At 43.8% G+C, this 22,290-nt stretch overlaps 1 protein-coding gene across 4 annotated transcripts in view; it reads right to left on the reverse strand.

Annotated features, from left to right (window-relative positions):
- LOC139342058 (protein unc-79 homolog) overlaps positions 1–22,290 on the reverse strand; it is a 32,973-nt gene that overhangs the window by 881 nt on the left and 9,802 nt on the right. The window contains exons 11-49 of one of the 4 annotated variants that reach the window (XM_070978926.1): positions 22,164–22,192; positions 20,785–21,014; positions 20,364–20,535; positions 19,982–20,212; positions 19,502–19,692; positions 18,216–18,339; positions 17,328–17,468; positions 16,636–16,851; positions 16,076–16,303; positions 15,609–15,750; positions 14,975–15,054; positions 14,708–14,856; positions 14,446–14,603; positions 13,127–13,308; positions 12,769–12,970; positions 12,444–12,626; positions 11,720–11,788; positions 10,973–11,262; positions 10,648–10,830; positions 10,298–10,460; positions 9,763–9,912; positions 8,346–9,629; positions 6,608–6,709; positions 6,140–6,256; positions 5,598–5,700; positions 5,367–5,507; positions 5,202–5,240; positions 4,962–5,074; positions 4,451–4,536; positions 3,878–4,051; positions 3,517–3,585; positions 3,318–3,428; positions 1,919–2,023; positions 1,741–1,818; positions 1,529–1,618; positions 1,229–1,404; positions 605–788; positions 303–506; positions 4–81 (exon numbers count right to left, since the gene is read on the reverse strand). In XM_070978926.1, coding sequence (XP_070835027.1) covers positions 4–81; positions 303–506; positions 605–788; positions 1,229–1,404; positions 1,529–1,618; positions 1,741–1,818; positions 1,919–2,023; positions 3,318–3,428; positions 3,517–3,585; positions 3,878–4,051; positions 4,451–4,536; positions 4,962–5,074; positions 5,202–5,240; positions 5,367–5,507; positions 5,598–5,700; positions 6,140–6,256; positions 6,608–6,709; positions 8,346–9,629; positions 9,763–9,912; positions 10,298–10,460; positions 10,648–10,830; positions 10,973–11,262; positions 11,720–11,788; positions 12,444–12,626; positions 12,769–12,970; positions 13,127–13,308; positions 14,446–14,603; positions 14,708–14,856; positions 14,975–15,054; positions 15,609–15,750; positions 16,076–16,303; positions 16,636–16,851; positions 17,328–17,468; positions 18,216–18,339; positions 19,502–19,692; positions 19,982–20,212; positions 20,364–20,535; positions 20,785–21,014; positions 22,164–22,192 — 6,767 coding nt within the window. Of the gene's footprint in view, positions 1–3; positions 82–302; positions 507–604; positions 789–1,228; positions 1,405–1,528; positions 1,619–1,740; positions 1,819–1,918; positions 2,024–3,317; positions 3,429–3,516; positions 3,586–3,877; positions 4,052–4,450; positions 4,537–4,961; positions 5,075–5,201; positions 5,241–5,366; positions 5,508–5,597; positions 5,701–6,139; positions 6,257–6,607; positions 6,710–8,345; positions 9,630–9,762; positions 9,913–10,297; positions 10,461–10,647; positions 10,831–10,972; positions 11,311–11,719; positions 11,789–12,443; positions 12,627–12,768; positions 12,971–13,126; positions 13,309–14,445; positions 14,604–14,707; positions 14,857–14,974; positions 15,055–15,608; positions 15,751–16,075; positions 16,304–16,635; positions 16,852–17,327; positions 17,469–18,215; positions 18,340–19,501; positions 19,693–19,981; positions 20,213–20,363; positions 20,536–20,784; positions 21,015–22,163; positions 22,193–22,290 lie in introns of all 4 variants that reach the window. The other 3 variants (XM_070978925.1, XM_070978928.1, XM_070978927.1) reach the window with 3 other exon arrangements.

Consider the following 22,290-nt stretch of genomic DNA (forward strand, 5'->3'; position numbering starts at 1 on the left):
AACCTTGACAAAGATGGTCGAGTTGCACTCCTGCAGGGCTTCCATCAAACTGATGACATGAAGACACACCATCTCCACCATCTGACATTAAAAAAACGATGTAAATCAAAGCTGTGATATTCTCTAACATAGTTACAGTTTCATCATCATATGCAAAACTTTAAATTAATTCACAAGTTCAAATTAAACTTCTCTCTTCATGTTTCACATATGAAGAAGTGCACCATATTTCCAGGCCCATATTCCTACTGCAGCTGGCTTACATAGATCCCCAGTGGAAAAGGATAAGGTAGAACACTCACCACTTTATTGTGGGCCATGAGCTGCAGGATGCTGGGTGTAACCCGACTCCAGAACTCCAGGCCAGTGAGGATGGCGCTGGAGGAAAACTCTGTCTGGTTCTGGTTCACCAGGGACGGAGCAGCGGCTGCCTGCTCGCAGTAGATGGTCCACAGTTGGGCAAACATGAAGGCGTGGAACAGAGAGCACATGTGCAGCACCGACGTCTGGGGACAGAGATCAAGAGCAAAGTAGAAAAGGTGGTTATAGATCAGATTACCAAAACCTGGGTGGGGTCATTGAGGGGGATGTGTTTCTGCCAGACCTTTGACTGTTCTGGGAAACCAATGAGGATGACTATAAGATGATCTGCGATGTGGGAGCCAGCATCCAGAGGGATGGGCATACAGGAGGTGGAGCCCTGGTGCAGGGCACAATGTGTCAGGGAGCCCAAAAGCAGCCAGGACAACTGACGAATGTGAGACACACACTCGATGAATTCTTTTGGCCTGCAGAGAAAAAACATTCAGTTTCATAAATCACGCCACACCGTACAATATTCTATATCATTGCACTCTCATACTTCATCAGGATTATACTCAATATTTCACCATCAGTCACAAAAAGTTTGTGGTATGTAATCATGTGGATTTTATCTTCCAGGTTTTTGAGATTTGTGAACTCACACCAAAACACTGTGGACTGTTTTTTTTATAGGGGAACTGTGGAATATCTAGAGCAACTGAGATACTGTTGTTAATTGTTTTTTTCAATTGTTGAATGCACCAAAAAAAATTAAAAATACATCTCCTTGTATTGGACACAATCTGGATAATTAAGCTAGATATCATTCGAGACATATGAGGAAATATGTGACTCTGCAATTTGGATGAACTAACCCTTAAAGTCATTGAATCATTACTGAACTCTGTGGCTTTGTCATTCTTACCCTTGTTGCATGGTGGATGGCGGATGATAAAGCCAGGGAAGATAACGGACTACAGCTTTGTTATCGCGGTGATTGCCTTTGCTGATCTCCATGGCGGCGACTTGTGCCAAGCCCACTTTCAGGTTCCCCCCGAAAGTGTCCTCGTGCAGTGGCTGACAGCAAGCCTTCATATGGCTCTGAGTGACAGATTTTTAGTACAAAAAAGACAAGGCTGAACACTAAGCACAATATGGGGGAAAAACTCCACGTATGATAAGATGCTAAGCAAATTGTGGAGCTCAGGTGAACAACAAGACTTACTTTAAGTTTGGTTAGCGTGTGCATATCTGCAATGAAGTCCAGGAGCTCACTTATGTATTGTCTCATGCATTCCATGGCTGCTGTTGTGCACTGTCGGGAACAAAAAACACTTTATCCTTTAGGAGGATTCACAGTGGGGCCTATCTTTGTTTCCTGCGGTTTTATGAGGCTGATTCTAATAAGATCCAAACACACATCCACTAAAGTCTTACCCCCGGCAGCGTTGAGATCATGTGCTTTTGGATGATGGTGGATTCTGCTAGCCGAGTTCCAATATCTGCACAAACAAACTGAGAAAATCCACAGTGTGTTTTAGAATCACAGTCAGGACAAAACACTGATTTATTTGACTTTTGCAAACTAAAGTGCATAAAGAACAGTATTTTTTACCTGGACCAGCAGTAACAAGTTTGTGTCAGGCAGAGGAGACTTGAACTTGAGAGCCTGCAGAAGCTCTAACACCACAATGCGGGACATGTAGAACTTATCTCTCTCCTGGATGCGAGGAGATAGAGAGTGGAGTAAATGTACTGATGCAGCAAGACTGCCTTTTTCTATTATCACTCTCCCTTACTCATGCTGCGCGGAGAGCATAAACTCTGTAGTCTGAATAGAGGGGGAAGGACAGGCAGCAAGAGGGGAGGGAGGGGAAGCAGGGAGACAGAGAATAGACAGAGAATAGTGAAGCTGAGGAGTAGATTTAGGCCAGTCCAGATCTCTCCTCCCAGAGTCCCAGGCAGCTCAGATGAGGCTGTCAGGCTGCCTTCTCCCTCCCTGAGGACAGGCTGCTCTCTTTGTTCATCCCTTCCACACAAAGCCCAGCTGCCTGTTTACAAACCACACTGTCATCTTCTGGCTTCCACTTTGCCTCTCTCTTTCTCTATGCAGTCATGTTTGCTTATGTTAGGCGCAGGCACATGCTCCTCCGCTCTTACAGAATGCAGAGCTGCCTCTGACATTTCTCACTGTGTGGCTTGTTAATGCGCATACCTGTCCGTGGCACTCTCTTAATTAAAAGTTAATGGAGCATGTCCATTTGGTAAATAGCAAATCATGGGCTCTTCTTATGCTAGAGGGCCCTGTCGCATTTGGCGTATAGTGCAGTGCAGCCGTGACAAATGGTGCACGGTGTGACAAACTTTAGTAGGTCTAGAAAACCTGACTTTGTGTCCTTAAGAGCTGACCTCCAAAGATAACCGAACTGTCTGAAAAATCCTCCCTGTGCTTCGCTGAAACCTCACCTCTCCATAAAACAAGTGCACAGGACAGGTTCCAAAAGCAATTGCTCATAGTGACTCTGGGTTTTGAAAAGCGGATATTATACGGTGAGGAATTAAAGAGGGTGTAGAAAATCAATACTGCAGGAGACATAAAGCATGCAGTGTTGACAGTGGTGGAGGACTGAGGATCCATCTGGCCCAACAGTGCAGACAGCCCTGGCTCCATCTCTGTCTGAGACAGCCACTCAGAAACACACCATACATCCTCAGCCCTAGCACACCAACTAATCATGTTAATCAATACTGGCTGATTGCCTACTTAATCATCTGTGACACATGGCCACATTTCTGGCTGACTGGAGAGTCAGGGAAGTAGGTGTAGCACCGAAAGAGAGATGAGCGAGAGGCCTGCGAAAAGGAAGTCAACATTCTTAACACTGCAGATTAGCTTAAAAGGTTTAACTCTTTCATGGCTATGTAAATACTGGCTGTCAGCACGTCTTTTATTCCTACATATGAAGCTCAACATTTTGCACAAAAAGCTCTCAAGTAAACACACTTGTGACTACCTTGTTGAAGGCTTTGTAACACAGTCCACATAGTTCTACGAGGTAGGAGAGACTGAACATGCCATACTGGATAACAAAGCTCAGTAGCTTTGAGAAAGGCTCCAGGAGGCTCTGCAGGATGGAAAAAGAGGAGAAACGGTTAAATATCCAGGGCCAGAATTTGGACATATCAGTATGTAAAACTCTGCTCGGAGCTTACCCGGGTTGCATTTGTAGTTGGGATTTTCAGCAAACAAATGATAATCCTCAAGCTGGAATCCATGGGGCACTAGTGAGGCACACAGATTGCAAAAACAAAAAGTGCACAAGTTGAAAATTATTGCATGCTGCATAGCTTTATTCCTGGACTTGGTGTTGTAAATGTGTCTGCAGTGATAAACTGAGTAGCGCTCACTCATCTGACCTCCAAGGTCAAAAGCATCAGAGTCAAATCAAGTACAATTTTGAGACTCTGTCCTATTGAACCTGACAAGGGCACCGCTAGATGCTTTTTCCTCCAGCCATAATCACATTAAACCATATCAGACCATGACTAAGTGAACGGAAGAGTCGATATCTACCTTAAGAGGAAGCACAGAGGGCAGTTTTGCGAGGAAGGTCTGGAACTGGTTGCAGATGGTTGTCCACAGGTTGCTGGGAGAGTCCATTGGGAGAGCCTCCATGAAGGTGGCAATGTTTTCCAGGCAGTGCAGCATTGTGCCCCCTGCTGGCAGACTCTTCTTGTTGTTCAAGCCCTGGAGGGCACAGAGGCATAAACCATAACAGGGTTATATAATGGCATTCTATAAGCGAAGATATTTCCATTTAACTGATCATTCAGTCCTGGTCAATCATAATGCTCATGATGAGAGCAGGGGATTTAGGACACTGAAGCACAGATGATTGCTTGGATGAGCTCATGCATCAGCGGGTCCTTCTCTGTGTCATTTATTTAGCTTAACAGTAACAATAAACTGGTACAGTGGAGAGAGTATTGCAGAGTAAGGCAGGTTTTCTTGAATGCCCCAGTGATTTGTTGTTTTAGATGGGCTTATGCTGTGTATGTAGCCAAATCTACAAAAGCTTTTGCTTTGACAAGAGCTCCTCCTGCTGGTTAAACGACTCAGCACACAAACGTGAAAGAAAAATCCCACCTCGAGCAGCATGTTGAGGGCAGCAACAGAACTCAGTTCGTTAAAATCTATCAGGGAAGATGCTAGTGTTCGCAGAAAACTCCCATCTGCAAGAAACAAAAAATAGACATGAACATAAAAAGACTGAGGGTGACATATTTTTTGGGAATCTAGTGTAACACCCAATTTCAAAAAAGTTGGGACGCTGTGTAAAACATGTTGTTTGCATCAATTCAGAATAAGCATATATTTAATGAAGCTGATGAGGTGAAACATCAGATATATTCTGTTTCATGTTTTACGTAGCTCCTCAATCTTTAGTTGTATTATTATGGGAAAATAGATACATTAAAATAAATATGTGACAAAAAGAAGTAAAATATGCCTCTGCTATAGGTTACAAAACATAAAACTCATTGTATCAAGGTCAAAACACACAGACATGAGCAATAAGAGACTCTGTAAGTCTATAGAAACAGTGCAGGTACTTTTAAAAGATTTTTGAGTTTAGTAGTCAGTGATATGAGCAAACCTTTGATGTTACTTTGGAAGAGTTGGGGCAAGATACCATTAGGGGCCAGCTGGTGAAACATACAGCGGAGGAACTGCTTGGCTACACCTGCTACATTCCCTGGGATCAACATACTGCAAAACATCACAGAGAGAACGGCCGTGTTGGACAGGCGGTCACACTTCACATCTATTATTAAACCCATCTATAAGCACACTGAATATCTGAGCATGCCAGTGTGACGGCTTTAATGTCTCATACCTCTCAGCCTGTCCAGAAAAATTGGCACTAGATGCCAGCCTGAAAGAAGTTAAAGCAGTGGATTAGGACTGGAGGATGAATTATGCATGAGCTCTAAGGGTGAGTTATGAAACTTCATTTAACGGTGGAGTGCTGTGTGGATGTAGATTGCTGGAGCGGCTGTACCTGCCCACAGACTGCATGATGTCGAGGAGCATCGGAGCAGCCAAGTCAGGGCTGAGGTGGATGAACATGGAAAGGACGACCACCGCGAGGCCGAGAGTCTCCTCGTCGTATTCCTCCAGCACGGCTGCACAGTCCCGACATCTGGGACATCACATAGCAATAAACCAGGCCGGTTTGAGCATTGAGGTTACTCATTTGAGCAAAGGCATAGCCGCCGATTGATTCATTCACCTGTCAGACATTGTGGTTGGCTGCTCATCTATGAACTCCTCAGGCGCAGGGACAAACATGCTGACTGTGCTCGGTGCAGAGAGCAGGCTGGTCTTCGTGGGACCTACAAAGGATATTAAAAAAGAAAAAAAAAAAAAATCAGTTATTAGATATTGATTGAGTTCATTGGGGAATAACATGTTGGTCTGTCTAAATCTGTCTAAATGTAGGTACACTGGTCGTAATCTTCTAACTTCAAAGAGGAGATACTGAGGCTGCTTGACTAGATTAGTCCAAGCACTCTAAAAATGTGATAAATGATTCAACACGAAAAGTAAGAAAAAGTGAACCAATCTTGCAAAGTTCATCTAAAGAATCAAGGCTACTTTTTAGTAACTTACGAATGTGTTTATGTCTTTACTTGCGTAGCTTTATCTTCTTCATTCGATTGTGACTTCAATTACAGATCATGAAGTGTTATTTTCTTAAACGTGTTAGTGTTACCGCAGTATGTCCAAGCATCTCCTCAGGGAGTCATTATGAAATAAAGAAAAGTGACTGACCCGTCTCCCAGGTGCTGATGTTGTGCGGCGCACTGGACTGATGTTCCAGCTGTCTCTTCATTAGCTGGCTCATGGTCAGAGCTCCCAGAGAGCCTCGCTTCACCTGACGGTACTGAGCTGAAGGTCAGACACAGAAAACAACACCTGGGTTAAAGTACCTGCAAATACTGATTCAGCATTACCAACAAGTGTGTGTGGTCGCATGAAAATAGGTAAGACACACATGAAAAGAGATGGTTGGTGTAATTTTACAATGCAGGAAAAAATAAAGACAAAAGTAACCTCAACATTATAACAATACTTTAGAGTGAGACTGATTTTAACATTAATGTCTAAAAGTTTTTCTCCAGTTTCTCAGATAGCACAGAAATACTTCAGAAAAAACGGCAAATTAAGGCCCTCATATGAAACCACAACAATCAGACTGATTCAAGTTTGTGAGGAGACTAAGAAGCACTTGGATCCTACTTGATACTGAAGAGCGGTGGCTTGTTTCAGGCATAGCAGCTTCAAGCGTTGGGGCTGAGGCTGATTCTCGTGGCTTTTCCAGTGTAGACAGAACTTTGTGATCTGGAAGGCAACATGGGCAGGGCATTGGCTTCAGAATATATGTAAGCTATACAACTGCATGAAGTATAAACATTCAGTCCCAATAAACACTACTTTTGAGGAGATAGTTAAAGCATTTAGAGCTAATTTGATAAGGGTTTCTTATGTGAACTTTATTGTTTTGCCTCCCTCACTGCTCCATCTGTTTCTTTTATATTTAGTCAAATTATTTAGGACATGTTGGACATGTTCCATAGACATTTATATGCATACCTGCGTGCTGGTAATATTGATCTCCTTTACTACAAATCATGTATCCTTTACATTTATGATGTCTAACTATATGCATGCTATCACTTTTAGATTTTTGTGTGCGTTTTTCGAGCATGCCAGGCTGCCATTGGTTTCCACTTTATTTGGAATATGGTGTGAAAATCTGTAGCTTCAATTGTGCTATCCATCACAGTGAACATTAAGCCTTAATTAAGCCCCAATTCTTGTGATCATTATGTGTAAATGTAATTAAAGTGCAGATTGCTTTGAAAAGTCTGCACATTATCTCACACTAACAATGTCACTTGGACGGCAATAAAGTGATAATAAAACTGTATTTATACAACAGATAAAAAAGATGCAATAAAGTGTGCTTCACAAAGAAAAAAAATGTAGAACATTAAAAACATATCAGAATGGATTTTTTTTTCTTAAGGGACAAATCAAAAAACAGATGAATGACGATGAATGACGCTGATGAAGAAAGATGAATTAATGAAATTCATAGCAAATAACTGACAATTCATACTGTGGTAAGGCAAATGTGACACAAGTTCACGACTAAAAGCAAGTCTGAAAAGGTGACTTTCAAGCTTTAAATGACCAGTCAGTAGGATTTAGTGGCATCTAATGGTGAGGTTGCAGATTACAATGAACTGAATACCCTTTTGCCTCAGTGGTGTATGAGAATCACCAGCAGTCCCGAAAACTCATGAAAAATACAAAAGGTATCCTCTAGAGCTGGTGTTTGGTTTCTCCATTCTGGACGACTGTTGAAATATGGCAGTAAAACATGCATCCTTATTTTCAGGTGATGATACACTAAAAATAAAAAATATTCTATATGATTTCTGCTAACAGATCCTCCTAAATCCCACGCACTGGATCATTAAAAGCTGTAAGTGATGTGCACATTCTCAGATCGACAGGAAGACGCTTCCTGAGTCTGGGGCTCTATGAACTCAACACAGCGTCTTTGTAGGCTTTGGTCCTGATTAAGTCTGGAGTGAGGCCATGAAGTGATGTGTAAGTCATTTTCTACTTGTTTTCAAAGTCTGACAATTGATTTTGACATTTTATAGAAATGGAAACCACTGGATGCCTGAAACCGTGGAAAAAAAGACACACCAGCATGCTCTGAAAAAGGCTTAAGTGTAACCTAAAGTATAGATGATTTATAGAAAATAGGCTAAAACTGTATCATTGTACTTTCAATGGTTACGATACACACTTCTGAATACCCTGGCACAAGAAGTGCTTATCATGCTTCTGAAGGGTAAGCCTCCTCAAAGCTAAGACACCTCCTCAAAAAACATTTTGAAACTAATTACGGAGCACCTGACAAGCACAGTGGTGAAGTAGGAATTATCTTTATCCTTCTTACCAGTTTCTGCAGCCTGCTCACCGCCCAGTTTGTCGAACATATTGAAGGTGATGTCCAGATATTCCCTCTGGATCGCACTGACAGCTATCTTCCTCTGTTTGCGCTGTCTGGGAACAATCTGGATTTTAAACTCTGCTTCATCATTGTCATCCCCGTCGTCAGGTTTTAGGTCACTGTCCCCGTCATCGCCCATGTCGTCGTCCTCTTCGTCATCCCCATACTCTTCTTCGTCGTTGCTGTTACTTTTGCTTATTTCTGGTGAGGAAAGAGGCTCTGCTTTGTCCTCTGGGATGTCCAAGAAGATGGTCCTACCAGATGGACTTGTCCCTAGTCCCATCCCGGTCCTTATCTCCTCTGGGGTCACAGGCACGTCGTCGAGAGAGCTGTAAGGGACATGTGGGGTCTTCCTGAGCAGGTCTCTCTTCTGCTTCAGGGTCATGGGGCTTTCATGGCAGACATTTTCTGGTCGGTCTGGAAGATCCAGAGAGGTGCTGGGAGTAACGCGGTTTGGCTTCTTTTCCAGAAATGGTTGCTCTGCCCCTCCCTTTTCCACTAGACGGTCTTGGGTTTTTTTGTCACTAGAACAGTCCTCCACACTCACCTGAACCACAGGAGACAGTCGCAAAGTGTTGCTGCTTGCAGGGGAAGCCGAGACCTTTGGACTCCCGTTGAACTTGGAGGCTAAGATGGTGCTAAGGTCAAACTCCTCATCACTCTCTACGATCCTCAGAGGAGGCAATGGCTCAAACACCAAGGAGTCGCTGTCGGACATGGAGAGCAGTGAGTGCTTTTCTGGAATGGAGGTGCAGTCAGAGGAGAGGTCAATGAGGTCTTGGTCCTCCTTCCCCTGAGCTGATCCTCCTAGCGAGCCCTGGTCCAACTTGTCCTCAAAGGTCTCCATGCAGCTGAGGCGAACCTCTGGGATGACAGGCTTGGAGATGTCGGACTGGCCGCCTCGAGAGCCTCGCCGGTCCACAGCATCAATGCCCTCCACCCGAGCTGAAGAGCCATCAGATGATCCTTTGCCATGATGCCTGCTGTGGGACGTGGATGAGGATGGGGGCAGGACCACGGGAGGTGCCTGCATGTCACAGCGATCGATGCAGGATTTCCGTCGATGTTCGTCCAGATTGAAGAGGATGGAGTCAGTGTTGGAAATGTCCAGAGACTTCTGCTTGTGCATGGCCTGCAGCCGCTTCTTCCTGGTGCTCTCCTCCCTCACACAGTGCAGAATGCTGTCCTGCAGGGCGCTGGCTTCACGGTACTCTGACAGCTCAATTTCACCTGATACACAGAAGAAAAATTAGACTTCACCCCACTGAAAGCCTCCTGCAATCTCCAAAATATGTTACGCTGAAAAAGATGAAATCAATGTGCTGTTACACCACACTTTACTCTGAAAGCCTCTGCTTCTTACTTTTCTTGGCATTCAGCTCAACCGGCTGGTACTTCACAGACTTGCTGCCACCAATCCTCTTCAGGCGGGCAAAGAAGGTCTGTGACTCCTTGTTAGCGGCACCCGTCGGCGTGTCATGGACGTCTGACTCATCAAATACACTGTCCTCTTCTAAGAAGGAGAAAAATTAACATCAGTGCCGCATTTACAAGGCAACCGGATTCATTCACTGCAGAAGAGTGTCATTTTCATCGTATCCTATCATTATAATCTACATGGTACAGAAAGGCTTTTCTTCAAAAATGTTTCCTAATTTGTAGTGATAAATGGCATCCATTAAAAAAAAATCGCCTAAAACTAACAATTAAAATAAATATGTTCTTAATATTCAAACTCTCTTAAGCGAAGGTCTTAAAGTTACTCTAGGAAGCAGCAAGCTGTCAGATTCCAGTACACACAATCTTATAGTAAATGTATGCATTTTTACTTATTGAGAACCATTCAGCAGGTTAGAAGTCTTGTGTTGAGTCAAACAACATCCTTTATTTTCCTTCACCTTTTTCTTTCTCGCTGTAGCGGCTCATGTTAGAGTTATCACTGTAGAGTGGTCCCGCTGTAGCATGGGGACGACAGCTGTGGTACTGAGCATTCAGTGTGTTGATGGTGATGTGGATCAGATGGAGGACCACTTTACTGCCATCCATGTCTCTGTAAGGGTACTGTGGTGCATGGAAAACATAAAATGCTTATGTCATCCTCTTTGCAATTCATACTGTATATCACAAGATATAAAGAAAATAAATAACAGCAGGAGTCAGCAATCAGCAAAACATGTTATTTAGGAAACTGAATGAATAATGATCCATGCTATGAAATACCACTGGCATGTAGAAATGCAAAGGGTACCTTATAGAGGATAACTAGTAGGGCTTTGAGCCACATCTGTCTTATGTGTGGCCTCAGGGCCCACAGAGAGCATCTAGGCGGCTGCTGAAAATAGTGTCTCAGCTGGGGGCATGTGCAGTACTTCAACACCTGGACCACCAGGGGGAGCAGCTGCTTCCCCAAACCAATATTGTAGTCCATTACCTTGAAGGAACAGCAGTTAAATCCATTTGCATTCATGTTACACTGTCATATTCCTCATGTCATGCTCCTAAACATGCCAGTTAATCTGTAGCTACAGTCACAGAATGCCAAAAAAGGTGATAAAATATTAAATGTCAGTCACCTGTGCAATGCCAGCGATGAAGGCGTTGAAGCAGGTGGAGGTGCGCATCTTCTGAGGTGCAATCATGAAGCAGCCCTCCTGTTGGTCATAACCCAGCAGCACGTACAGGTGACGTTTCACTGTGTTGAAAGCCTTGGCACTGCCGATGTCGGCCTCGGCACTGCTCTGGTCTTTGGCCATAAATTTCATGAGCACCATGATCAGCTGGTGAACCGTCTGGTGATCTATGCCGACATCCTCGGGAAGCAGGTCTCTGATGATGGCGTCGTCCTCGGGAGACGGAGTCTGGCCTACAAGAGGGGCTGAAGCATCAGGGTTAAAGTGCGGGAGGAAACGTGCTGCAGATGGGGAAAAGATGGGGAGAGGGAAGGGTGCAGGAGCAGAGGGGGGTAACAACACAGAGGTGAAGGGTGGGGGGTCAACTCATACTGAGCACAGAGAGGTGGAGACATCATCATGCAATATACATACACCTGTGCAATATGTTCATGGGATATGTAAAGGGAGTGAACACAAAAAAAATGACCAGCTAGCTGCTAAGAAGTGTTGCTTTTCACTCCTTTTAGTGTAAGATCAAGGCAGGGTGAAAAAACAATGACTGTCAGCACAGGACAGACATTGCTTTTTCATATTTTCTCTCATAATTTCACATAATAGATAATAATAAGATAATCATACTGTACTTTTCCTCCGATATGATGTGATTATGAAGAATACTGTATGTTTCAGATTTAGGTTGTTATTTACCTGGCAGGACTTTCTCTATCATATCTCCCAGTGTCGGGGCAGAGTGCTCTTGCCTTGTAAGCCTTAGAGCTAAAAACCACATACGAAGAACACAATTTAGGAGAATGTACAGGGGGAGTACAGGACACGTGTCTGAGCTTCATCGTCATCCAACATATGTGCACACACAAACACATATACACACAAAGCACACTACATGGCCCAAAACAACATAAAATCCAAGTGTTATCAAGAATTAGGGCATTTGGACTAATCACCAATATCAAATATCCACATCATGTTTGAAGCCAACACAAGCAGCATCTCACAGAAACTCAGACAGCCTTCTGTGCAGAGCCAGAGGTAAAATGAACATGATAGGGAGTCCCTCCTTTATTCAAGAAAGTAAGTGTTAAGACAGTCAACTGACATGGACGCTGGGAACAAATGAGTGAGGAGAGAAACATTAGGAAAATGGGACCAGGCTTTGGTCAAATAGTCTTTGCAAATAAAAGAGACTTGGGAGAAAATGAGCAGCGATCACCACATTAGGACAGTGCAGACTGTGTCAGGTAACAAGCTGGCTTAAAAAGAAAGTCCTGCATTGGTTGGGCAAAGCACCTGTGAGGCACTCATGGTCGCAGAAGATATTTGCAAACACTGTTAGACCACAGACTGAGTGAAAGTGACACAGATTCAGATTCAAATCGACAGACAGACAGATTGGCTGATCTGTGCTACTCACGAAGTCGGTTGCTCAGTGACTCCGGGAGTGAAAATGCCCGTTTAGACTCTGACGGGCCTCCCTTCACACTGTCACGGAGGGAGCGCACACTCTTCTGTCGATTCCTGGCAAAACGAGCCCGCCGTATCTTCCACATTGCTGCATCACTGAGGTTGGCTACATTGGTTCTTACGGCTGTGATGGCTGGCAAAACAAGGATTATGAACTTCATTTGGAGCACTATCAAGCTGTAATGTGTGTTACAATAAATATTATGTTGACAAACACACAGAGAGTGGGTGGAGCTGGTGTAAAAACTCTGAATGGGGACACAGCAGCTACGTACTCGTAGGGAAAGGGAACTCCTTGTTGCAGTCTAGGTGTAGCTGGGCCTCCAGAGATAATGTTTCAAAGCGGTTGACAAAGAACTCCCAGCTAAGAGCGGGAATGTCCTTCTTCAGGAAGTGCAGCAGCAGGAGCTTGCTGAGGATGATGGGCCGATCCCTCACAACAGTATCGAACTGGAAATCCAAGCACAAGCATAACCCCTGGAAAACAACCAACACGCACATATAAATACACAGCAGGATATGAACGTGCACAGCAAATTTTTGGTGCAGAAAGACTTAAATGTGTCACATAAAGGTTTAGAAGGTGCAATAATGACTTTTCCAATATGGTCCAAACAATTGTTTGCAGGTCACCTGCAGGGCTGGCCTCTTGATGGTGTCCAGCAGCAGTCTGGCCCGGGTGGCCACAGCTGGGTTAACGTCCTCCACAGAAGCCAGGAGGCAGCAGAAAGCATGGGCCAGGGCATATTTCAGCAAGTGGTTTTTGGTCACTGCACCGATGTCCAGGAACCGACACAGCACCGCTACCTTCTCCACTGGGAGTTTTCATGAAAATACAGAGAGAAAGGGAACATCATCAGCAACACAGACAGATTACACAAGCAGAAGAGGAAACAATGCTGCCACATGTCTGCCTATATTTAGCTAGATATAATAAAAAAGAACCAGCTCTGAGGTCTCTGTGAAGATAAGGTAATGTATTACTGAGTGAATATTTCTATGTGATCATATTTGTCTTCATGCATCAGAGAACATAAAATCGACTTAAAATTGGTTTAAATTACACGAAGAATGCATTGTTATTGTAAAAAAGAAGCTCCTTCCAGTTACTTTTTCATTTATCAGATTAAAGGCTACAAAAAGGGGCTTTATTCTTAAATCTAGAAACTCTCAGCCATCCTGGGCTGATGGATAGCACAAAGTGTGGACCACTAGGTGTCAGTGTGGCAATTAAGAGACATCCCAGAGAGGCACCACATTGCCTGACACATTTAAGGTTTTAAAAAATATACGTACACTTATTTTCTTAGTATTTACTAATATGAGGCTATAATAACATTATTAGAGCTTGTGATCATTGTATAGACAATCAGCATCTCAAGCCGTCATTGTGATGCATAATTTTACTGGGTGGAAAGACTGAATGACTGAATTTATTTTACCATTTTCTGGGGTATTGATATAGAAAATAGGCTAATAATTTAACACCTTTTGAGAATTATTTACTGCATGTCTTGGGCTACTGTCAATTCAAGCGTTTCCCTGTTTCCCTCTATTCATAGGACCCGTCCTCTGTCTCAAGGTCATACAGCCCCTCTCTGCCAATCACAAAGCAGGAAAAACCTTATTAATCCCACAATTCCTCTTTTCCGCCTGTTTGAGCTGCACAGTAACCATGACAACAGAAGTGGGAGTTGTGGGCAGGCAGTGGTTTGGGTAGCATATTATATAAACAGGCTGGGGGTCTTCCACTAATGGTTCATTTGGGCACAACTGCATCCACTCGCTTGCAAAACATGCCATTAAACCGAAGATAAAAACACATGATTGATGATGGTTTGGTCAAATTATGATAAGCATGATGATGTATTACCCGCATATGAAGCTCTACACTCAAACCATTTTGAGAAGCAAATACATATATCAGATGCACCATAAGCTACATCTCCCACCTGCTTCAAATCGGATTTTCCAGTCTTTGCTGTTGAAGTTTGTGTTGATGAGGTTCCAGAAGATGTCCGCCCCATGCGACAGGGAGAGGGCGTGGAGAAGCTGAGGCACAGCGAGGGAGGCCAGCTGGCAAAACTCTGACTTCAACATGGACCACAGACTGAAACGCAAACACCAAATGAGACACACACACATTTCTGCCATGCAGGTGGTTCAATACAACAATTTCACATGTTCTACTCAAACCGAACAGTCAGCACACACCTTGGGATGAGCATTTTCTCCTGGATGTAGGCCAGAAACTGGGGGTGATCCTTGCGGGCAAGATACAAACACTCTCCATGGAGACACAAGATCTTCAGACAGTTCAGCATGTTGAATAGGATGTCCGGCTCCTCAAACTTGGACATTTCCTGAATGCAGAGGAGATATGTGACTCAGATTGTACCACATGTGTGCTCAAATAAATCTCAGAAAACCTTCTTGAATGCCTCCGGTCAGGTTTAATATTCAGTTGTGCAGAACTAGTACCTGCAGAATGGTGTATATGAGCTTCAAAGACACAGGGAGCTGCTGATAGGAGAACCTTGTATCAGAGTTATTCTTCATGGCTGGAGGGAAGAAGAGCGTAGATTTAGAAACAGCTCAACTTTCTGTTCTAAACTGATAGCACTCTCACATCTGTATGGTGAACATGCAGCTGGAGCAAGTAGCGAGTTAGCTTAGTTTAGCATGAAGACTAGCAACAGCTCGCTTTCAGGCAGGTATATAAACTCCATGCAAAACAGTGAATTTACTTCAGTTTCTGGAACATGTTTTAAGTCTTTATGTTAAGCTAAGCTAACTGGTGACTAGCAGTAGCTTTTTATTTGCCATATAGACATGAGAGTGGTATCAATCTTCTCATCTAACTCTCAGCTAGAAAGGACATAAGCATATTTCCAAAAATGTTGAAGTATTCCTTTAAATATGTAGCTAAAACCAGAAACCAGTAAGATTAGCTAATAGCTTAGCATAGCTAAAGCAAGTATGTCTATTTCACAAATTGTTAAACCATTCTTTTAAGGATTATTGGTCTAATAATCATATCAATGGAATTAGAATTTGCTTTGTCCGACTCATGTATTGTTATTTGAACAATGTTGTGTACAGAGCTGATACACACGTGCGTTATCAGGAGAATGGTTAACAGGGTTGTCGGTGTGAGCCCCACTTGGGTTGTCCCCTTCCTCACTTCCATTCTCCGTCCCGAGAGAGAAATCTGGCTGAGACAAGAGCAGCGTCTCCTCCAAACTATCCGTGGGTTCCTGCAGAGGAAACCAAACACTGTCAAAACATCTCCTGTATATGTTCCAAATATTCATCAGTAATTCAGCTGAGCATCAGCAGTAACGTTCACAGGTGATTTTAGGACTGCGTATTTGAAGTTGACAAAAACAGAGACAGAGATTGGCATGATTTATGAACATCCTTTATGTCATCTGTAACAACAGTGACTCTGACAGACACACAGTTTTCAGCATTCTGGTTTGGGACATGGTGGTTACATGGCATCCATGTCAAGGCCTTGTGTGCTTATTGCACATTGTTCATGTATATTAGATGCATAAACAGTCATGCAGCGTGTCTCACCACAAGGCGAATCTCTTCCCGTGGGGTCAGCCTCTCCAGGAGCTCACAGCCCAGCTGGTAGCACAGGATGCTGGATTGGCACAGGCTACACTCCAGGGCCTTCTCATCTTTCTGGCAGGTGTGTGAGCCACCCCACGGGGCCTGGAAGACGTTGTTGATGATGCCCACGATATCCTTCCCCAGGCTGCTGTCTAGACCCAGCATCACACCGTCATCCTGAAGCTCCATCTGGGACAGCAGCGAAGACGACCGTAAAAACAGGGGAACAAAAAGTGGAGCACGACATACAAATCTCAACATCCCACCTGTGTGCATTGTTTGCCATTCTCCTCTATGTGATTCAGCAAGATGAATAATATGCTATATATTGTGGAAAAATGCACTTCAGTGTACATCCTTGGCCTTCCTAACACAATGACAGGGTTTGTCTTAAGACGTTTTGTTACTCCATATATATACAGAAATATTGCCACAATTGAGCATCAGAAATAGACCCTTAGTCCCTTTAGGAATATGATTATTGTCTTTTGAGCAATTTTTCATCAGGAAATTGTGATCACCTGCTTTAGGATGAGGTCAAACATGAGGATAAAACAGCCAAGGTTCATGTCATCATCCTCACAGTCCAGATCCAGAGCGCAGTGTCCGGTGGCGTGACCCAGGTTTTTAAAGGGGCTGCAGCGCAGGGGGCTGCGGAATGGGCTCCTGAAGGGGCTTGGGAACGGACTGAGGGTGTTGTGCTGCCCACGGCGTCCTGGATCTGACACCACACTCACCTACGAGCAAAAAGCATGTCACTATATGATGCTAAATAAATGTGTTTCACTTCGAACTCAAACTATTTATGCCTCTGACAGTCTTTTATCCCCCAGTGTTCACTGTTCCTGCCAGTTACAATGACACATGACTTAAATTTCTATGATAAATCTGCAATCATAGTTCAATTAAGCCCTTTGAGGGAACTATATTTAGACATTGGCAGTTACCATGGCAACATACAGCACATCCCAATGAATGGTAGCAATTGAAAGCCCAGAAGAGTAGACATGTGCACACCCTAATCCCAGCTATCGGACAGATTGCAGAACATCCAAAAAAGCTCCCAAAGGTGTAATAACATCTAGTCAGGTGGTTTTTTTTATACAGTACACTGTCAGCCCCAGCTTATTACGACTGCTGAACTCCAACTGAAAATGAGCATCATATATTTGAATGCTTTTGCGTGGACCACTGGCATTGCTGTTTCCCTCACCCTGCGAGCTCCAGTGTTGCCAGACAGATCTGAGGCACGCGCCTTCCTCTGATTGGCCAGCTCCTTCAAAGAGTTCACTCCATCAGAGAACATCCCAATCAGCAGCTGAAGAGGCACCACAATGTCCAGTTCTGACAGCACCTAGATCCAAAGCAGACACACAAACAAACGTTTACAGGGCCCACTCACTATTTTCACAGCAAACCTACCAACCAGAATGAGGGAGAATACAGTTTTTCATGCTGCTCAGAGCTTTGAAAAATGACATTAAACTCAGCGGTAATCTGATCTTTCAAAAGCAAATCTCAAGTTACTCAGAAAAAAGCACAGAGCTCATTGTGTTTTCATCAGGAACCATCTTCTTCTGAGGACATGGTCATGAAAACTGTAGGTTTTTTGTAGGTTTTTCTATGCTGCAACATAAACACTACAAACATCATCAAATACCAGTGAGGTAAGTGAAAAAATGTGGGTGAATTTCACTTTATAACAGCGAAAATACCGACACAGTATGCCCACACTCCATGTTCAAACTGTATTTGAATCTGACCTATTTAATGAGGGTAAGTTAATGCAATCTCTTGATCACAGTTTTTGACAGAAAACTTGAAATTGATCCATGTATACAGGGCAGCAAGCTGTGAGTGCATATGAGATGAAAGGCGAAATCCCTCCTATCTGCCTCTCAGTCTCATTCTGTGACCCAGATCCATATTCAGCAGGGCCCCTGCCCAGACTCTCACACTCTGTGACAACCTGTTCAATTCACACGCACTGTGGACAGAACCGCAGGATGTGAACTGGACACAAGACAGCCTGTGTGTGTGTGTGTGTGTGTGTGTGTGTGTGTGTGTGTGTGTGTGTGTGTGTGTGTGTGTGTGCGCTTACATGCAGCCACAGCAGAGCCTGCTCTTGCACAGACGCTGGATAGCCAGAGAATCTGCAGCTGATGAAGCCAAACATTTCTTCCATGGAGAAGGGCAGGGGGCACAGCTCGATATCAAACATCTTACTGTAAGCAGCAACAGAATATTACGTTTCTCGGCAGTGTTACACAATCACTGCTGTTAGGTTCACTCCTGGTATTTTTTATGCTGTTTCATGGTAAAACTGTACTGTCAGCCCTGTCAACTCTTTTTCTTCTTCAGCTGGTGGTTTTATTTACGCATATATTTTCCTTAATGATGCATAGGTAGAGGACAATAGCAACAACAGCGTGATAATAATAGTATATAAACTGCAACATAGTAATATTTGGGCTGTGATTAGCAGATTAGCTCAAAGTTTGGTGTGGTTAATTAGCTCAACATTTAAGAAAATACACTTATTTGCTGTCTTACCAAGAGTTGAGAAGACTGGTACGCATTGTAAGTATGAAGCTGGAGCCAGGAGGCAAATAGCTTAGCTTAGCATAAAGGCTGAAAGCAAGGCCAACAACTAGCCTGACTGTCTGTATAGTATATTTATTTAATACATTCACTACTTAACACCTTGTAGTTTGTTGGTTGTATCATTACAAAAGCAGAATTTAAAAAAGGTAAATTAGGTTTTATGATGAGTGACAGCATGCTGTTTTTTCATTTCAGGCTGGACTGAGTTAATTACTAACTTGGTTGTTTCTCCCTGCTTCCATCTTAGTTAAGCTAATCACCTCCTGGTCCTCTCCATACAGACATCAGAGTGATGGAAAGCTATTTCTCCAAATGTTAAACTTCTATATTTGCCTGTCTTTTCATTGATGATACTCATTCTGTTGATAAGCCTGTTAGTCCAAAAAGCATCCACCTCTATAATCTGAGATTTTCCCATGCTGCTAAAGCGTCATGCATTATAGACTACTGAGGCTGAAATGTTCAAAGTAAAACTACTCCCTGTCTGGCTGATGAATCACAGCAGATAGTATTTTTAGAAAGTCTTCTTTGACTGATTCTGTTCACACCAAAAAAGTCATTTATCTTTAATGTTTAGACTTCTGAAAATACACATCTGCTACCAGACTGTGTTGTAACTGCAATGGAAATATGTCACGACAAAAATCAAAGGTACAGATTTGTCCAATAATTCTGTCTGTGAGGTATTTTAGCACCCTCATCTCTGCTTACATACATACATAATAACAAATGTCTTTATTACAACATCTGCAAAATGCAAACACTTCAAAGGGGTGGACGTACCTGAGTACTTCCCGGAACTCTTTGAGCTGGTGGTCGGGAACCTCAGTGCGGATGGCCTCCAGCCACTCAGGCATAAAGCACTCCCACAGTGGTTGACTGATGACATTGTAAGGTATCAGACACAGGATCCGGTTCAGGCCCTCCTTCAGCTGGGTCACTGTGCTACATGATTTGTCCCAGTAACCTCCCACCTGGGCAAAAGCGTGCACAGACTGGCTTAGATCGAACACAGCCGAGAGAGTTCAGATGGTGACCTGCTCTCTATAATGTTAATAAAGCTCCGCCCTCAGTGACATGCCGATTTAATGATATCCTTCATTCAAAGGAACTATAGCTGAGAGAAGCTGGGATGTGCATTGGCTTAGATGTGTTTTCTAATTACACTTATTACTTTTTCCCACCCCCATCCACATGCAATATCAGTACCCTGTGCTGTATATCCTCTACAACTCCTGAACCAAACCTGCGTTTTGGCCTCACCCTTGCAAACTCAACAGGCTTGGGCAGCAGACACATGACCATGACGTCAAATCGCACTTCACACACTGTCTTTAGCCACTTGGTGACAAACTGAGGTTTCAGCTTCTCCACCAGACTTCCAACCTCATCGTCCATCATGTAGGCGGTGGAGTGAAACCACTGGAAGACCATGCTGACCAGCCGAGCCAGACTCTCTGTGGGCGTGTTCTCATTGGGCGTGCACAGGCTCACCTACAGACGTGAGTGAAGGTCGGAGAATAAACTCATCAGTCAGGTAACCATGAATTCAGCAGGGTGGAGATAAGAGGCCCTGTACTGCACACATCCTTATCTCACAGCTCATTGTTATTGACAGACACAGAAAAAGCATGTGATTACACACCAGGAACCAGATGCCAAACTGACTGAGGAGCCGCTGGTCGTGCTGGTCATCCTCCTTGTTGTCAAACTCGATATTGTCCAGAGAGTGGTGGGAGGCAGACAGGCCCATCTGACGACGCCTGTTCAGCTCAAACTCACGCTGTTCTGCATGTATTTCTGCCTCCTTGAGAAGGCTGGATGGATATGGAGAGGATGAGAGGGATAGCAGAGGGCTCGCAGAGGCAGATTGAGGACATAAGTGAGACATGTTAATCGAGAAAGAGCAGGAGAGAGATAAAGACACAGACTTGACACAGCATGTACTATAATAATCTAATTTCATGCAGTATTGTTGTCTCATGTAAAAACATGTTTCACAGCATTACGGGCATATGCCGAGTGGCTGTGGCTGTGATATGTCAGTGTAAACACTGTTAATGCACCTTATGACAGCTTCCACAGTGCACACTAGCTCCTCCGCGCCGCACTCCCGGGTGTTGATGGGAGGGGGCGAGGTCTGGTACAGATGGGTCTCCGCCGCAGCCCCCACCTCGCTGCTGTGGTGGTTGACATGGCAACGCTTGCAGTAGCGGACAGGCCGGTTGCCATGGCGCCCACAGCAGCCAGCCGAGAAGCAGGTGACCACAGCCCTCCTAACATGAGAGCTACAGTTCTGCGAAGCCAAGAAACAGGGGGGAGGAGGAGGAGGAGGAGGAGGATGATCAGTTTATTTCTATTCTGGGCAGTAGGCAACAAAATAAAAACATGGTATAATCACAGCAAATCAGCCAATCCTGGCATGTGATGAAACCTCTAAAAAAAAATTTCCAGCCCTCAAAAACAACTAGCAGCTCTAACAATGAACATCGCCCTCTCTAATATGCATTGGCTTCGAGATGTTGATCTGTCTACATCTGCAGTAATAGAAAAGTCTTTATGTGCCCCCATGGTGTCTCAAGTTTCTAAAAATAAAAAGCATGGCACGAGAGAGCCATCCTAATCTGATCAGCCTCTAATCTTGTGCCATTAGGGGGATGCAGTGCTCCCTATCAAATTAACATATCTGTTCTCTGATGGTGACTTCTCTCATTCGCCCATCTAGCTTTCAACACCAAGAAACACAACCCTGATGTGACTGATACTGATGCTCTTTGCAGTATGTTCTATCTTGGGTATCAAGGTGTATTTATATAAGAGTAATGTCTCAGTTAATGATGACAGTGTCAATCCAGGTGGGTGTTTAAAGGGCTTTCTGTAATGAGTGTGACAAAGCCTGATCAGAAGGGGAGGCTGCGGATTATAAACTGCTGGACAAACCAGGATGGCGGCCAGCTGTTTCCCGTGACAATATGTGGCGGCTGCTTGGAGTACCTGAGATAATCTCACATTCAGGTTTCCTGGTGTCTCCCTGGAAACCAGCAGGGAGCACTTGCCCTCAGCAGCACGTTCAACAACAGCGAACAAACATCACGCCCCAGCGGCCTCATTTGAAATGATATGGCCTTGACTGAGCCTCTCCATTGAATGAAGAAAACATTGCAGGTTCGCAAATAAATGACCTTGCAATGGATCACAGGTAAAAATGGATTTCATGAAGTTAGGTTCAATTTGTTTCTGTTTTCAGTGATACAGCCATTGAAGGCATGTGTACTGTTGTGCATTTTAAGGCAGGACTTCATTATTCTGAAGATCCTGTGAGGTCAAATAGTAATTGAAAAATGAAAGGCTTATTTATCCTGAATATGGAGAAATATTGGACAACGTAATGGGATAGATGAGAGAGTAAACAGTAAATGTTCCTGCTGCAGTACAAATATCTTACCTTCTTTTGACAAATGGCAGATATCTCTGCTGCAAAGACAAATGAACAAAAATGTGCAATTTGCAAACAACAGAAGAAGCTTTTTTAAAATGTTTCTTTGGAAAATATGTGTCCAAAAGCTTTATAT

The sequence above is a fragment of the Chaetodon trifascialis genome, chromosome 14, assembly GCF_039877785.1.
Source record: "Chaetodon trifascialis isolate fChaTrf1 chromosome 14, fChaTrf1.hap1, whole genome shotgun sequence".
Classification (NCBI taxonomy): Eukaryota; Metazoa; Chordata; class Actinopteri; order Chaetodontiformes; family Chaetodontidae; genus Chaetodon; species Chaetodon trifascialis.